The sequence below is a fragment of the Elephas maximus genome, chromosome 3 (genome assembly GCF_024166365.1).
Source record: "Elephas maximus indicus isolate mEleMax1 chromosome 3, mEleMax1 primary haplotype, whole genome shotgun sequence".
Taxonomy (NCBI): Eukaryota; Metazoa; Chordata; class Mammalia; order Proboscidea; family Elephantidae; genus Elephas; species Elephas maximus.
In genome coordinates this window covers 27,149,979-27,168,431 of record NC_064821.1, presented here as the reverse complement: position 1 = coordinate 27,168,431, position 18,453 = coordinate 27,149,979, and the positions used below count along the sequence as shown (strand labels likewise).

Here is an 18,453-nt window from a genome sequence, read left to right as displayed (position 1 = left end):
TCCTCGTCAGGAAGCTGTAATGAATTAAAAGGTGTAATTTAGATATATCTTTGGTTAAGTCCTCTGGACTTCTGCTTTAAAGATTTTGAAATATGAGGAAACAGTTAAGATGGTTAGTGTATGGGCCTCAGTGACTTAACTGTGAATCCTGCCTGCTCTACTTATGATCTGTGTGTCATGGGGCAAGTTCTTAGTATCTCTCAGGCTCTACATTGCCATCTGTGTTGATCCACGGTTGATAGAGAAAGAGACCTGCATTGCTGTAAGGATAGAAGAGATAATGGATATTCCATTATGTGATTAATTCTACAAGTTGTTGCTGTTAGATGCCTTCAAGTTGGATCCAACTCATAGCGACCCTACACAGAACAGAAGGAAACACTGCCCTTTCTTGCCCCATCCTCACAATTGTTGCTATGCTTGAACCCATTGTTGTAGCTATTGTGTCAACCCATCTCATTGAGGGTCTTCCCCTTTTTTGCTGACTCTCTACTTTACCAAGCATGTTGTCCTTCTCCAGGGACTGATCCTTCCTGACAAGATGTCCAAAGTGTCTGAGACATAATCTTGCCATCCTCGCTTCTAAGGAGCATTCTGGCTCAATGGGTCAAATCTATTTTTGAGATGGTTTCTAAATTCAGGTGGGATATACTCAAGGTCATACTTTGGCTCTCGTGGACTTGTAATTTTTTTGTTTCAATTGAACTTGCGTATGAGTAATCGATCATCTGATCTGAAGTTGTTCCCTGGCCTTGTTCTGTCTGATGATATCGAGCTTTTCCATTGTCTGTTTCCACAGATGTAGTTGATTTGACTCCTGCATATTCCATCTGGTGATGTCCATGTGTATCGTCACATTTTATGTTGGTGAAAAAAGGTATTTGCAATGAAGGAGTCATTTGTCTTGTAAAATTCAATCATTCGATTTCCAGCATCATTTCTATCGCCAAGGCCATATTTTCCAACTACTAATCCTTCTTCTTTGTTTCCAACTTTTGAATTCCAATTGCCAGTAATTATCAATGCATCCTTATTGCAAGTTCGATCAATTTCAGACTGCAAAAGTTGGTGAAAATCTTCAGTTTCTTCTTCTTTGACCTTAGTGGTTGATGCATAAATTTGAATAATAGTTGTATTAACTGGTCTTCCTTGTAGGTGCATGGATATTATCCTATTATTGACAGTGTTGTACTTCAGGATAGATCTTGAAATGTTCTTTCTGATGATAAATGCAAGGCCATTCCTCTTCAAGCTGTCATTTCCAGTTTTTTTTTTTTTTAGACCATATGATTATCTGATTCAAAATGACCAATACCAGTCCTTTTCAGCTCAGTAATGCCTAGGATATTGATCTTTATGTGTTCAATTTCATTTTTGATGATTTCCAATTTTCTTATATTTATACTTCATACACCCTAGATTCCGATTATTAATGGATGTTTGCAGCTATGTCTTCTCATTTTGAGTTGTGCCACATCGGGATTGGAGTTCCTGAAAGCATGAGCGCATCCAGGTCATTAAGGTCGACCCTGCTTTGAGGAGTCAGCTCTTCCCCAGTCTTGTTTTGAGTGCATTCCAGCCAGAGGGGCTCATCTTCTGGCACTATATCAGACAGTGTTCTGCTGTTATTCATAAGGTTTTCACTGGCTAATTCTCTTCAGAAGTAGACCATCTGGTCCTTCTTCCTAGTCTGTCTTAGTCTGGAAGCTCAGTGGAAACCTGTCTGCCATGGGTGACCCTGCTGGTACTTGAGTACTGATGGCAGAGCTCCCAGCATCACAGCAACACACAAGCCCCCACAGGAAGATAAAGTGATCCACAGCCGATAGAGAATGAGATCTCCATTGCTGTAAGGATTGAACAGATAATGGACATTACGTGTGTGATTAATTATACATATAATTATTATCATTAATGGAAATAGATTAAGCTTCATGCCACTCAACTCAACTATCCTGTGATCTGAAGGTTTTGTTTTATCTGGATCCCTGTAAGAGCTTTTTATTTTCATTTTTTTACAAGGATGTATAAGAATGCTTGAAAGGAAACAACTGAGTGTCATTAATTTCTCATTCCCCAGAGTCTGTCTTGTGCTTTGCACTAAGTCACAACCACCACCACCACAATAAATCCGTATTAAAATGGAACAGACCCTTGGCTCCTTCGTTCCTTGTTTCAGAGGATCAGAGTGTAGCCTGTATTGCACACACTGAGTTCTTTCCTGCCTGGGCTGTCATCCCCTCAAGGATGTCTCATAGGAGTAGAGACAAGGTAAAATAAGAAACGAATATGTCTATATCATGGGCTCTCAAGGGGTCCTATTTAATTAATATAGTGTACAACATTCAATTATTTTCAATAAATTGTGCAGATTTTCATAAAGATGAAAATCTAAAATGAAAAAGAGAAGAAAATAAATCTTATTTTGTGAATCTAGGCACATTTTATGATTTCAATACATTCTTTGCTTGAATTTCCTGGCACATGTTATTAGGGTTTTATCTTTCTCACATAATCAAATAAAACTGGAATTATGTTTCAACAATAAAACAACTTCTCTCCTATTGATTTAAATTCTGATTAAAAAACAATATGCTAGTACTTATTAAGTGCCAAACCTTTGTTAGCTGCCACTTGATCTTTATATCACTCTTCTGATTTCTCACCTGTCTTTATCATTAGGTTCTTCCAATAATTTTCACTAAAGGTTACCACACACTAATAAGACTGGCACGTTCTTTATATTTGTTTCCTTATCCTTTGGTTAGGTAGCTTCTTTGTTTAGTTATTGTGTAATGGTACATTGCTAGTTTTTGCCTTTCAGACCTTGTATAACTTTTATCAGTTTCCTGTATGAAATATTTTCTTGGTGTTTTCTCTTTTCTTTATTGCATATTAACTGAGAAATAGTATTTGGGGAATAAAGGTATTTGTAAAGTGTCTAAAATTGCAATATACAAAGAATGCTTATGAAAAAAAGGTGGATGTAAATCACATATCTTGGCCAAGGTTGTACAACTGAGGATTAAGGTATTGGAACCATATTTCCAGTTGTTGTGGCTCTATTTTTACTCTAAGATCATTCATTCACTGAGCCATTATGAATAAATTAAATCCTTATCTTATTTTTCATTAGTCTACAATAGCAAAGTACCATGTCTTCCCCAAAGGGAAACTATTGCCTTTTGCTTGTAACATCTTGATGAAGTCTTATTGTTACTATGTTTCTTTTCTTTGGGCTTTTTCTCTGTTCTACTATATGGATATACATATGTCCTTTATATATAGTCACGTAATTTCTGAGGGAGCAATTTGGAATGTTCTGATAACCTGCCTAATCAATAGATTAATTTGCTGTCTTTTACTACTGAGTTAAATCACCTACAAACCTTCCTGATGAGAAATTTTGATAATGGAGAATGGAAAGCACTTGACAGAGGATGAGGCCATACCAGTTCTTGGGAAGAGATGTTGTTGTTGTTGTTAGGTGCCCTAGATTAGGTTCTGAGTCATAGCGGCTTTATGTACAACAGAACGAAACAGTGCCCGGTACTGTGCCATCCTCACAATCATTGTTATCCTTGAGCCCATTGTTTCAGTCACTGTGTCAATCCATCTGATTGAGGGTCTTCCTCTTTTTCAGGGACCCTCTACTTTACCAAGCATGATATCCTTCTCCAGGGACTGATTTCCCCTGTCCAAAGTATGTGAGATATAGTCTCGTCATCTTTGCTTCTAAAGAGCATTCTGGTTGTACTTCTTCCAGGAAAATCTGTTCGTTCTTTTGGCAGACCGTGGTATATTCAATATTATTTGTCAATACTGCAATTCAAAGGCATCAATTCTTCTTCAGTCTTTCTTAGTCATCATCCAGCTTTTGCATGCATATGAGGTGATTGAAAACACCATGGCTTGGGCCAGATGCACCTTAGGTTTCAAGGTGACATCTTTGCTTTTCAACACTTTAAAGAGGTCTTTTGCAGCGGATTTGCCCATTGCAATATGTCTTTTGATTTCCTGACTGCTGTTTCTATGGGTGTTGTTCGTGGATCCAAGTAAAATGAAATCCTTGACAACCTCCATGTTTTCTCTGTTTATCATGATGTTGCTTATTGGTCCATTTGTGAGGATTTTTGTTTATTTTATGTTCATATACTGAAGTCTGTGGTCTTTGATTTTCATTAGTAAGTGTTTCAAGACATTGCCACTTTCAGGAAGCAAGGTTGTGTCATTTGCATAACACAGGTTTTTGATGAGTCTTCCTCCAATCTGTGGGAAGAGATAGCACTCATTAAAAATCAGGAAAGTAGTATTCTCGTTCTCTGGTTACAGCTAACTACAAAATCAGTCCCATCTGTCCCAGAAGTAAGTTTCATATCCTTTTCTGTAAACCTAGGGGTGACTCAAAAAAAAAAGGATCCAAGGTATTGTTTCCTTTGGATGTCTTGTGGTAGACTTTCCTCGAAGGTAACATTTTCTTCTTCCTCTTTAAACTTCAAGACTTAGAATGAGTCATACTATTTGACTATGAGTGGGGAAAAGACTGAAAGGAAATATGCCAGAGTTTCTTAGTGGCTATCAGAAAATGGTGTACTTATCTTTGATATGGAATTGGACCCACAGATAATAGAAAGAGTGTGACATTTGGTGACACACCTCCAACCCAATTTTGACTTATAAACTGGACACTTTTGAGAACTCAGTGCACCTCATTGATCCTGAGAGTCCTCTTCATCAAATTGCAATTAATAGTGGTGATCTTCCAAGGCCATTGTAACGACTAAATGTAATGTTGTCCAGGTTGGATCAAATAATAGTTTCCCATCTAATGGTAACCCTTAATATCACTTTAATGAAGTTCATTTTAAGTGTACATTCTAAGAATTCAAAAAGAACTTGATATTACAAACCAATTTTAGGCATAATATAAAATATGTTTCTATTCAACTTCTTCATCTTTATTGTTGTGAAAAGAAAAACAGTCATCTGAGAGTGGTTAAGGGGAGGTGAATCAAAAGTACTGATTAGAAGAGTGTTTAGTATCTAGTAATGGATCAATAAGGGGCACTAAAATAGTAACCATATGGATAGGGCAAGTAATTGATTTTGCAGGGATACTGTTTGATTTGCAACGTTAGCTCCTCTAATGCATTAACTATATGGACATGGACTTGTTATTTAACTCTCATGGACTTTGATTATTCATTTTCTATATTTTTTAATTACAGCACTGTAAGGATTAAGAAGATAATGTATATCTTGCCTGATAAGAATACAATGAATATGGATATCATCATTGTTTTTTATCTACTATAACACAGATGCCATTCAAGTAAATTACAGGAACTGCATGTGTACTTTCCCCTGGATGCCTGATGACCATTACACTTTATCATCATACAACAAGATCTTGAGCTGTTCAGTGCAGGGATAGAATATCATTTATCTTTGTAATCAAAATCTACCCCATTAAGACCAGAGCTTCATCCCATCTCTACTTTGTATAATGTTGAATTAATTATTCATTCTTATTAAAAAAATTGTGAAGACAATTTGACATCGATACATCCAGTATTTTTCTTCCTTTCTGGAGCACTATGCTTTCCACAGAGATCTTTCAGAACTGAAGTAAGAAATGTACGCTTCATTTGTTTTTATATCATGGGCATTCGATGGACTCTCTTATTCACCATTTAATTGTATGTGCAAGAATAAGAGTCGTAGAATAAAGAGTAGGGTTTGATAAGTTCTATAAATAACACAATGATAAAGATTTAAGAGTAGACTTTCCTCATTTGAACATTTCAAGAAGGAATGCAGGAAATGTGGTATATTTCTTTTTGCTTTACGCGTACTAATCCAGAGAGAGAAGTGGGAAAAGCACAAAGAAAATCTTTCTTTTTACCAGAGCTGCATTTTATTTTACACAAATCCGTTTGGTTTTCATATACTTGTCCTCTACACTAGCTTTGGCAATGACTTTAGAAACTGATCCCTTCTTTCCACTGTGTTTAATATTAAATATTTGCCACTGTCCAAGTTCAGTGCTTACATCTAGCTCTCCAGTCCACCTGTACACACCTGCCATTTGGTCCCCCAAAATTATTCTTGTCCATTTATCCAAACATAGATAAATAGCATCCTTTCATCTGTATTCTGTTTCACTTGCTGTGTGTTGAAAGTTTCCTCATATCAGTTAATGACAAGTTAATTTCCTAGTTTTTCAGCACAGAGAAGCCTTGCCCAGGTTGCCACATGGATAGGATGTCAAATGTCCAATGTATCATCATTCCACATTAACTACTAAGGAAACAAAACAAAACTATATAAGCATGAAGCACATATTATTAAAGATTACAAGAGTTCTGAACACAAAGAAATGTAAGAAAAATTGCATTCTGGAGCGAAGCAAACCCTTTCCAGTCAAGCAGGAATCAGAGGCTACCGGGACAGTTTTGGAATTTGTGCATAGAATGGCTGTGACTGGCCTAATATTGATGGAAGGACTCTGCTGGTGTTAGAGAAACTGGAGTGGTTTCTGACTGCAAGACCAGGAGCAGTGTAGTGGAGTTTGTAGGAATTCTACTATGTGTCTGTGTTTCTCCAGGGAATATGTGCTAAAAGCATAGTGGCGCAATGGATTGAGACTATGCTGGAAAGCAGAGGGACTTGTCTAGAGTTTGGTGATGCTTAGAGCCACCATGCTTATAGAGAGCGAAGCTTGTGTAGCGTGTCGCTTCTAAGATTCTCCCAACAACACTCACTGATGCGTTCATGCTCTTGTTGATAACCATCCCATTGAGTGTGTGCTGGACTCAATTAATTGCTTCCATCAAAGATAATTTGGAAAACTATTGGACTATCACTTCCAACAATAGGGTGTGAAAAAAAATCTGACTCTCATTTTGGCAGCCATCTCCTGCTCTCTGGCCAGCCTACTGTGATGAAAACCAGCTTCCATGTTGTCAGCTGCTTGATGGAGAGGCCCATGTGGTCAGAAGTTAAGGGAGGTCTCTGGCCAATAGCCCCTGAGGAACAAATCCTGCCCACTGACACCTGAGTGACCTTGGAATCAAGTCCTCTTCCAGTCAAACCTTGAGGTGACTGCAGCCCTTGCCAACATTGTGAATACAGCCTTCCCTTAGGCCAATAAAGGTATTTAGGTGAAGGATCAGTGTTACCAAATAAGTACAACAGAATAAATTGTTTTTTAAAGTATCAACATATATTAACTACACAGAAAAATTAGAACTGGAGCTGTCATTCAAATTAGCAAAAAACATATATTGCCAACACATAAAACCCCAGACGACATGCAAGGGCTACAGAAAGAAGATAGGGCGTTCTCCTTCATGACACAAAATTAATTCAGAAAATGAAAATAATATCAGATTCTTGGTATAGAAGAACTGCTTTTGTTATTGTTAAGTACTGTTGAGTTAATTTTGACTCTTAAGGACCCCATGCCACAGAGTAGAACTGCCCTGTAGAGTTTTCTAGGGTGTAATCTTTATGGGAGCAAATTGATAGCTCTTTCTCCTGTGGAGTGCCTAAGTGTTTCCCTTTGCCAAACTTTCTGTTGGCAGCTGAGTACTTTAACCAGTGTGCCACCAGGACTTTTATAGAATGCTTAATCCTCCCTAAATTACATGGTTCATTCAATGGGTTTGAGAATATTAGATCACAGATTGATTAGATTGAAAAATTGAAAGAAAAAGTGATTTTTATCTTAAGGGCTGTACAACTTAGAAGTTAGAGGTGCAGAATACAGGTGGGCTTCCTCCTTAGAATGACAGGTCCCAGATAACAGGAAAATTCAATTTTTCCTCTGTTTCATGTATGGTAACAAGTCTTCAGAGATTGGAATAAAATGAACCAATTTGGCTAATTGTGACCTCTGGGCATTGAGCTACCAAAGCGATACAAGTGTAAATATCCCGCCAGTGACCTCAAGGCCTTCAGTTTGCTCTTTCCAGTCCAGTGAACTTCATAGCTGTGTCTCTTCTCTGCAGTGGTTCTTTGAATCAGGAAGCCCACGTCTGAATCTCTCTTCCTGTGAGTCAGTCCTGAGGAAGAAGGCTCAACTGTCATTTTCCACCAGGCAGGGGAGTGTTGGTGGACCCATACTCCTTGGTAATGCCCCAGCAGAGACCCAGTGCAATCCAGTGAGTGCCTTGGGAAACAGTGGACCCAGAGGGACTTGGGAGCATTGTTTCCTACTCATCAGGACAAGCAGCACACTTGGGATGGCCAGATGAGAGGCCCTGAAATGCTAAGTTTCAGCTCAGAGGTTTGTGAAATTTCTGCTCCTGGTTTTGGTAGAGGTTTGAGAAGGCTCATTTAGATTTTTAATTTCTCCTACATTGGTACTGGCTCCCATTGGTATGTCCCCACCAGAATGAGAAATGGGCCCCTCTCAGCTGTCTCCTAGGGAGTTCAACAAGATATAGTTGATAATGATGTAACGATAATGATGAGGATGTTGATAGACACCATAGTATTATGGAAGTCTTTTGAAGGCTGCCCAGTGCCAAGATCTGACCTAAGTTTTCTGTGTAACTTGTTTCTTTTTTCTGCACAACTACACCTAGAAAAGAGCAACACACAATATGTCATTTCATAGAAGAGAAAATGAGCACAGTCTTTTCTTGTAACTTGTTCCAGGTCATGGGCCAGAAAATGTTGAAGCCAGGTTTGAATTCAGGCAGTGTCACACCAGACACAGGGCACCTGGGCATACTCTCCTCTGCCATCCACAGTGCCATTCCACTTCTTTGGTCTCTCCACACAGAGACCCCCTGCTCACAGTGCTCCTTAGTGAGGGCCCTGCTAGACCAAGGTGGACAGCAGTGAGTGCCTCTCGGTGTCTCCACTTTCAGAAGGATAGTTGTGAATACAGAAGATCACATCAGGAGTTCACAGATGATAAATAGGATAGGTCTCTCCTTGCCCCTTCACCTGAAATTTAACTCAGGTGTCTACTTCCTTTCCTCATTGTAATTTAGCCCATCTCAGTATCGTAGACAGAAAGACAAGATCTTGAGTTCCACTCCTCATCAGGAAGCTGGAGTAAGTTAAGGGTGTAGCTTAGATGTATTTTTGGTTAAGTACTGGACTTTATCTTTAAACTTTTTGAAATATGAGGAAACAGAGTGAAGATGGTTAATGCATGGGCTCAGTGACTTACAACTTAATTGTAAATCCTGTCTGTGCTACTTATGATCTGTATGCCATGGGGTAAGTTTTTAGTATCTCTCAGACTCTATGTTGCCATTTGAGTTGTCCCACAGCTGATAGACTGAGAGATCGTCATTGCTCTAAGGACTGAACAGATAATGCATATTACATATGTGATTAAATATGTGATGGATGCATATAGGCAGGGTACATTAATTTCACACATTATTATTATTATAAATGAGATAAAGCTTCATACCATTCAACTAATGTATCCTGTGATCTGATAGGTTTGTTTTGTCTGGATCCTTATAAGATAATTTTATTTCCATTCTTATACAAGCAGATATAGAATACTTGGAAGTAAACAACTGAGTTTCATTAATTTCTGATTCCCCAGAGCATATCCTGTGCTTAGCACAGAGTAGGCTACAACCACAACGACAATAAATCTGCATTAAATGTGGACTAGACCCTTGGTTCCTTTGTTGCTTGGTTTACAGGATCAGATCAGTGGCTGTACTGCCTCCACACTGAGTGCCTTCCTGTCTATGCTTTCATCCCTCCAAGAATGTCCCATAAGACATGAGACAAGGTTAACAAAGGCATGAATATATCTATATCATGGGTTCCTATGGGACCTATGCATTTAGTAGAGTGTATAACATTCAATTATTTTCAGAAAGTTGTGGAGATTTTCATAAAACTGAAAACTAAAAAGGAAAAATGGAGGAAGAGAAGGGGAAAGTAAATCTTACTGGGTGAATCTAGGCACATTTTGTGATTTCAATAAATTCTATGCTCAAATTTTCTGGGACATATTAGACTTCTGTTTTTCCCACATAATCAAATAAAACTGGGATTATATTTCAACAATAAACCTACTTCTGTCATATTGATTCAAATTCTGTTGAAAAAACATTGTCCAAGTATTTATTAAGTGCCACACCTTTGTTAGCTGCCATACGCTTCCTAGCAATGGGTATTATTCCCTCTATTTCCAGGTAAGAGTGGTTGAAAGATTTACCTGCACTCCAGATTCATTGTGTGACAGATATGGGATTTGGACCTTGCCCTTATGACTCCTATTCCAGGATTCTGTCTCCTCAACCAGAGATGAATGATTTTTTTTTATATGAACAAATGGAGACTGAACCATTGATCCTTCCTCTTACTACTCAGTGAGTTGAACTGTGAATTAAGAAAATAGGCCAAACGAGGTCATATTAGGCCTACCAATAGAAATCAAGAAGTGTGTTGCCACCAGGGAGCTAAATGAGGTGAATTCCAATCCCGCCAGTAAGGAAAGATTGACTTGGAAAGCTCTTAAGTTGGCCTAAGATGACTGGGTTTCAAACCTGGTTTTGGAATGTCCCTGGTCGTAACTTCCTCAAATGTAAGTAAGTGTGTTGATTTGATAAGGAAACGATGCTTTCTGAACATTTAGGATGAGAAACACTACAACCTTTTATCAAGGCAATAAATGATGGAAACAGGTAAAGGAAAAAGCCAGCTGAACACCAGACATTTCCCTGAGATGGTACAGCATTGATGGAAATACCAGTATCTATACAGTGAAAAATAGGAACAGAGTATTTCTGAAAAGTAAATTGTTTAATCATTGGGGTATTTTACACTAATGCCATCTTTGGAATCAGCAATGTTGTAATGATTTGAACATTTATCAAACACTTAAAAAATTTTTTTTTAGTTATCAAAATTTGATGTCCAATAAGCCAAGGGAGAGGATATATACTTTAAAAGGTTTTTAAAGGTGACCCACATATTTGAATGACCATGTATCTCCATATAAGATGGATGACAGAAAACCAAAGAATGATGAAAACCTGTGAAGACGTTTGACAAATAAACTCTGAGTATGACATGTTATTTTAATTCAGAATCCAGCCAATGAGGTCCCTGGGTAAGGCCAATGTTTTGAGCTCAACTACTAACGTAAAGGTTGGTGGTTTGATTGTACTTTTTAGTGTGATGGAGGAAAGACCTGGTGATCTGCTTACATAAAGATTAAGGCCATGAAAACTCTGTGGAGCAGTTCTATTCTTTAACACATGGAGTTGCCATGAGTTGGAATGAACTTGATGGCGATTTTTTTTTTTAACATGTGTTCTTATCCTGTATATGTTGTTTTATAAATATACCAAAACAAGGGAAGTCATAGCACTGGACTTGGGTAAATAAAGTACATTTGACTGCTCCTTAAAAAGAACAACCAGCTTCCTTTGAGGAAATTCTGACCCATGGTGACACTCTGCATGTCAGAGTAGAACTATGCTCCATTGGGTTTTCAATGACTGATTTTTCAGAAGTAGATCACCAGGCCTTACTTCTGAGGTGCCTCTGGGCAGACTCCTTTTGCCTAGCAGCCCAGTGTGTTAACTGTTTGCACACCCTGGAATGGAAAGTACTTCTTATTGTCCTTTAATTGAAATGATTTTTTCTTAAAAAAGGGGTATTTCTTGTTGCATATGTTTCTCTCATGGAGGGGGTGATATTTCGCGCTTTGTATGAGCTCATTATCATAAAATGTCCTTGCCATTTTAACATTCTTTAGCCTAGCATCTCTAAAGTGGTTGGTACATAAGAAGGTGAATAAGACAGACAATAAGGGAAGGGCTTTGAGAAATACAGTGGCTGGGTTTGCTGTAACTGAGTAATATTGCTGAAAAGTACTGGGGTATTAGGTTCTTAAGCGTGAACACGTGAGTTTGCGGGCTTGTGAGTTTCTTAAATTCAAAATACAGACATGATACTGGGTGGCTCTTTACCTGTTTCCTTTTAACAATCCTCTTCTCTTTTTCCAAAACTGTTGCAAGTACATGGAGCCACAGAATCTAACAGGTGTCTCAGAATTCCTCCTCCTGGGCCTCTCAGAGGATCCAGAACTGCAGCCCCTCCTCTTTGGGCTGTTCCTGTCCATGTACCTGATCACTGTGACTGGGAACCTACTCATCATCCTGGCTGTCACCTCTGACTCCCATCTCCACACCCCCATGTACTTCTTCCTCTCCAACCTGTCCTTGGCTGACATCGTTTTCATTTCCAGCACAGTCCCAAAGATGCTAGTGAACATCCAGGCACAGAGCAAAACCATCACCTATGGCGGCTGCCTGACACAAATGTCCTTTTTTTATGTCTTTGCATGTCTGGACGATCTGCTCCTCACAGTGATGGCTTATGACCGGTTTGTGGCCATCTGTCACCCACTGCACTACACAGTCATCATGAACCCTCGCCTCTGTGGCTTGCTACTTTTGGTATCTTTTTTCATCAGCCTTTTGGACTCCCAGCTGCACATTTCAATGGTGTCACAACTTACCTTCTGCACAGATGTGAAAATCCCTCATTTTTTCTGCGACCCTACTCAACTCTTTAGCCTTGCATGTTCTGACACCTCCATCTATATCATATTATTGTATTGTATTGGTGCCATCTTTGGTTGTGTTCCATTCTCAGGGATCCTTTTCTCTTACACTCGAAATGTTTCCTCCATTCTGAGAGTCTCCTCTTCTGGTAGGAAGTATAAAGCCTTTTCCACCTGTGGCTCTCACCTGTCAGTTGTTTGTTTATTTTATGGAACAGGCATTGGAGTGTACCTCAGTTCAGCTGTCTCATCTTCTCCCAGGAAGTGTGCTGTGTCCTCAGTGATGTACACTGTGGTCACCCCCATGCTGAATCCCTTCATCTACAGCCTGAGGAACAGAGATATCAAGAGGGCCCTGCGGAGGCTCCTCAGCAGAACAGCCTGATATCAACACTTGTGTCATTTTTTTTGGTGTGTGGGTTGTAAATTGTGGCAAAACCTAAAATCTACAACTGTAAATATTGCCTCTTGGTTACATAATTTTTGTAGCTTTCAGAGATTTCAATCTCAAAATTTCATATCTGAACATTGCTTCCTTTGTCACATCTTTTTTGGATCAGTGGCAGTATTCTGGGATATGTCAACCTGCTTGTTTAAGTCCCATTTTAGCTATGGAGCCATCTGTAGCTTGTCTTCTATGACCCAAGATTTTTGGTATAATGCACAACTCTATTTTTATGTACTTAGAATCTTCATCCTTTACCGTAATTCATGTCTATTACCCAAAGTACTTTTGTGTCTAAGAGAACCATGTACGCAGGTTATGTGTGAGAATGCATTTCACTGGTCCTAAACCTTGACTTCATAATGGAATCATCTAGGAAGCTAAACAAATTGACGCTTTGGTCCCACCTCTATGGATTCTGATTTTATTGTAATGGTGTGTGGCTTGAGCATAAGATTTTTAAAGCACCACAGGCAGTTTTAATTTTCAGCCAATGTGAGAACTACTGGTCTTTATACTCTTCTTCAAATATGACTGGTTCATTGTGGGTCTTTTACTCCTCCTAAGCAGGTGCTGAAGATCTCAAAGTGATCAGAGCTCACAATGGGAAAGATATGAGAGAACATACCCTAGCAGCTGTAAGTGGTTTTCCCAGTATTCCTGATGATGTTTCTTCTCATACCTTCTCCCTCTACATCATGTTGCTGTCAGCTGCTTTTGAGTTGCGTCCCTGACACATGGTGACCCCATGTACATGGAAGAAAATATTACCCAGCCCTGCACCATCTGCATGAGACATTGTGGATCATATCTTCGTGAGTTTTGGGAGTGGATCATCCACTGACTGAGTTTAGGGAGTGGATTGCCAGGCCTTTCAAACTAGTCCACCTTAGTCTGGAATCTCTGCTGAAACCTGTTTAAAATTTTTCCATAATGCATGACTCTATCGGCAGGTGTTTGCTGCACATGAGGTCCATTGATTGTGCGTCAAACCTGGATTTCCACAGGGAAGGGTAGAATTTTGTCAGTGAATTGCCACTGATTCTGCCCTGCACACCATAAAGTTGGTTATATGTGTTTGTTGATAAGCTATTGTGTCCTTCCTCCAGACTCACCCTTCTATACTTTTCTCTGTGATGCTGAGAGGAGAGTGGAGGATCCTAAACCACTGTCCTGATTTCCCATCTGGCTTTATTTTTAGGTTTTTCTAATAATGATCAGTAAAGTTTACCACATCCTAATAAGCTCTACTACATTTTCCTTATACCTGTTTCCTTAGAGTTGGTGTGGTAGCCTCTTTCAGCAGGTACTGTCTCTGTATTCCCACGTTGCTCCTTTTTGCCTTTCAGTCTTTGTGTATCTATTGTACAGGCTACCTCAATGAAATGCTCTTCATGGTGTTTTCACTTTTCTTTATTGAATCCTGACTGATAAATTGTATTTGGGGAGTAAAGGTATTTGTGAATTGTCAAAAACTGGCACATTTCAAAGCATGCCCAGGAAAAAACGATGGTTGTAAATGAAATATCTTGGTTAAGTTTGTACAGCTGAGGGTTGGGGTGGTGGAATCATATTTCTGATTGCTGTGGCTCTATTGCTGCTCTTGGATCATTAATTCACCAAATCATTATGAGTAAATGAAATTTTATCTTATTTTTTATTAGTCTAGTATAGCAGAGGGTCATGTCTTCAGGAAAGGAGAGCTCTTGTGTTTCACTTGTAAGACACTGACGAAGACTTTACTGTGTTACCATGTTTCCCTATCTTGGGCTCTTTCTGTGTTGGAGTACATGGGTGTACAATGTACCTTAGACATATTGACATAATTTCCAAGGGAGCAATTTGGGATGCTCTCACCAATCAATAGCTTAATTTATTCTGTCTTCTCCCAGTGAGTGAAATCACCTAGGAACTTTCCTGATGAGAAACCTTGATAACAGATAACAGAATGCACTTGACAGAGGGTGACAGGGTTGTGGGAAGAGATAGCCCCCAGTAAAAAGCAGGACAATAGTGTTGTGATTCTCTGGTTCTGTAAACTGCAATGAGACTTCATGAGTGCCATCTACCCGAAAACTAAGTTGCATAAGTATTTCTGCAAACCTTGGAGTGTCCAAAAAAAAATTGATGTATCCGAGGTATTGCCTCCTTTTGATATCTCATGGTAATCTCTCTTCAAAGGTAACATTTTCTTCTTCCTTTTTAAACATCAAGACTTAGAAGGAGTGATACTAGTTGATTAATGCTATGAATGGGAAAAAGACTGGAAGGAAATATGCCAGAGTTACCTTAAGGTGGTCATAAAGCGATGTAGTTATTTTTTATTTGGATGAGGAACCGCAGATAATACAAAGGGGGTGGGATTTGATGATATACCTCCAACCAGATCTTGGCTTATAAACTGGGCACTTTTGGCAACTCATTGCACCCCACTGAGCCTCAGAGTCCTCTTCATCAAATTGAGATTAATGGTGCTAATCCTCCAAGGCCATTGTAGTGACTAAATATAATGTGGTCAAGGTTGGATCAAATAGTAGTTTCCCTTCAAATGGTGGCCCTTAATATCACTTTAGAGAAGTTCGCCTTAAGTTGTATTCCAGGAATTCAAAAACTTGGTGTTACAAACTGTGGTCTTAGGCATAATATAGAACAACTTTCTGTTTAACTTTTTCCTCTCTATAGTTGTGATGACAAAAGCACTCATCCTACAGAGTGTTTAAGAGGAGGTAATCAAAAGCACTGATTAAAAAAAACTCCACTGATTAGAACAGTGTTTATTACCTAGTAACGGGTCAATAGGGGCCCTGGTGGCTTAAGTGGACATTAATGTAGACATCATACGGGTAGGCCAATAGAGTAGTTCAACTAATGGAATTTGCAGGGCAAATGTTTGATTTTCAACATTAGCTCTTCTAACTCATTATTTGTTTGGACATGGACTTGTTATTTAACTCTCAAGGCCTTTGATTCTTCATTTTCTATATTATTTAGCTTACAGCATTGTAAGGATTAAGCAGATAATGCATGTCATACATGGTAAGAATTCAGTAAATACAGATATCATCTTTGTTGTCATCTACTGTAACACAAATGCCATTCAAATAAATTATTTGAAGTTCACGTGCACTTCACCTTGGATTGCTTGATTAACATCACAATTTATCTTTACACAACAAGTCCTTGAGAAGTTCAAGGGCAGGGATTAGATATCATTTATATACATACTAAAAATCTGCATTAAGACCAGGTATTAGTCACAGCTCTACTTGTATAATATATAATGTTGCAAAAATTTAAAAAAGTAAAAAAGTTGAAGACAATTTGACATCAGTACCCCCAGAAGTTTTCTTCCTCCATTGAGCATTATACCTTCTATAGAGAACTTTAATAATTCCTGAAGAAGGAATGTATGGTTTGTTTGTTTTTGTTATTGTGGACATTTCATAGGATCTGTTATTCACCATTTAATCGTATATGCAAGAATAAGAGTCACAGAATGAAGGGTAGAGTTTGATAAGCTCTATAAATAACACAGAAATAAAAAAAATTGAGAGTAGATGTTTCTCAATCAGACATCTAAAAAGGGAATACAGGAATGTGGTATCTTTCCTTTTCCCTTATGGATACTGATCCAGAGAGAGAAGTGGTAAAAGCACAAAGCAAATCTCTATTTTTACCACAAGAACACAACTCTCCTTGGTTTTTATACACCTGTCCTCTACACTACCTTTGGCAATGACTTTAGAAACTGATCCCCTCTTTCCACTATGTTTAATATTAAAATTTTGCCACTGTCCAAGGATACTAAAAGCCCTCAACACTTTTCCTCTACCTCTCCAATCCACTTCTACACACCTGACCTTTGGTTTCCCCAAAATTACCCTCAACTATTTACCCACACAGGTAAATAGCATCCTTTGTCCATATTCAACTTCATTAGGTATATGTTAAAGTTTTCTTGATATTAGTTAATGACAAGTCAATCTCCACTTTCTTCAGAACAGAGAAACTTCAACCAGATGGCCACATGGTTAGGGTGTAAAAGGTGCAGCACACCAGCATTCCACTTTATCTACTAGGGGAAAGTCTAGATAAGCCAAAAGCACATTTTGTTAAGGGTTTCAAGAGTTGGAAACACAAAGAAATCTAAGGAAAATTACACTCTGGAGTGAAGTGAGCCCTTTGTAGCTGAGCAGATATCATATGCTGCTGGGGATATCTGTTGAATTTGGGCATGAAAAGGCTGCGACTGGCCTAATGGAAAGACTCTGCTGGTGCCAGAGAAACCAGAGGGCCTACCAAGAGTAGCATGGTGGGGTTTGTAGGAATTCTACCATGTGCCTGTTTTTCTTCAGGGAATGTTTTCTGAGTGCATTCTCCCAACAACTCCTACATCCTCTATTCACACTCTTGTGGATAATCATCCTCTTGAGTGTGTGCTGGACTCAGTTAATTGCTTCCATCAAATAGAATTTGGAAAACAATTGGAATGTCATTTTCAACAATGGGGTGTAAAAAGAATCTGGTTTTCACCTTGCTAGGCTTCTCCTGCTCTCTGGCCAGCTCACTCTGATGAAAGCCAGCTTCCATGTTTTCAGCTGCCTGGTTGAGAGGCCCATGTAGTCAGAAGCTAAGGGAGGCCTCTGGCCAACAGCCTGTGAGGAGTAAATCCTGCCAACTGACACCTGAGTGACCTTGGAATCAGATCCTCATCCCATGAAGCCTTGAGATGACTGCAGCCCTGGCCAACATTTTGAATATAGCCTTTAGTGAGGCCCTCAGAGGTATTTGGGGGAAGGATCAAGTTACGGAATTAAGTAAGACAAAATAAACAGTTTTCTAAAATACCAACATACTTTAACTACACAGAAGAATTAGACCAGTGTGTCCTTAAAATACCAAAAAATATAAATTGCCAGTGCATAAAACCCCAAACCACATGCAAAGGCTATAGAAAGAAGGTAGGAAGTTGGGAGTTTTCCTTCCTGACACAAATATTAATTCAGAAAATGGAAATAGTATTAGCTTCTTGCTATAAAAGACCTGTTGTTGTTGTTATGTGCTGTTCAGTTGAGTTCGACTCATAGTGACCCCATGTGACAGAGTAGAACTGCCCCATAGGGTTTTCTAGGTTGTCATCTTTATGGGAGCACATTGCCAGGTCTTTCTCCTGTGGAGTGGCTAAGTGGATTTCAGCTGCCAACCATTTGGTTAGTAGCCTAACACTTTATCCATTGGGCCACCAGGGTTTTTATAGAATACTTAATCTTTCTTAATTACATGATTCTTTCAAAGGGTTTGAAGATAATAAACCACACCTGATTTTTTAAACTAAAAAAAAAAAAAAAAACGGTTTGAAGATCTGTACAACTTTGAGGTGGGAGGTGATGAATAGAGGTGAGCTTCCTCCTTAGAATGGGAGGGTCCAGATACCATGGACATTTAC

General features: G+C 38.9%; 1 protein-coding gene across 1 annotated transcript; it reads left to right on the top strand.

Annotated features, from left to right (window-relative positions):
* Positions 1 to 11,960: 11,960 nt before the first annotated feature.
* Positions 11,961 to 12,947, top strand: LOC126072122 (olfactory receptor 7E24-like). Its single transcript, XM_049876807.1, has one exon. The coding sequence runs from the start codon at positions 12,018 to 12,020 to the stop codon at positions 12,945 to 12,947; it is 930 nt and encodes a 309-aa protein (XP_049732764.1). The 5' UTR covers positions 11,961 to 12,017.
* The last annotated feature ends 5,506 nt before the right edge of the window (positions 12,948 to 18,453 follow it).

Excerpts from the sequence above, each read along its gene's own strand:
- LOC126072122 (XM_049876807.1), top strand. The coding sequence starts at position 12,018 with ATGGAGCCACAGAATCTAACAGGTGTCTCAGAATTCCTCCTCCTGGGC.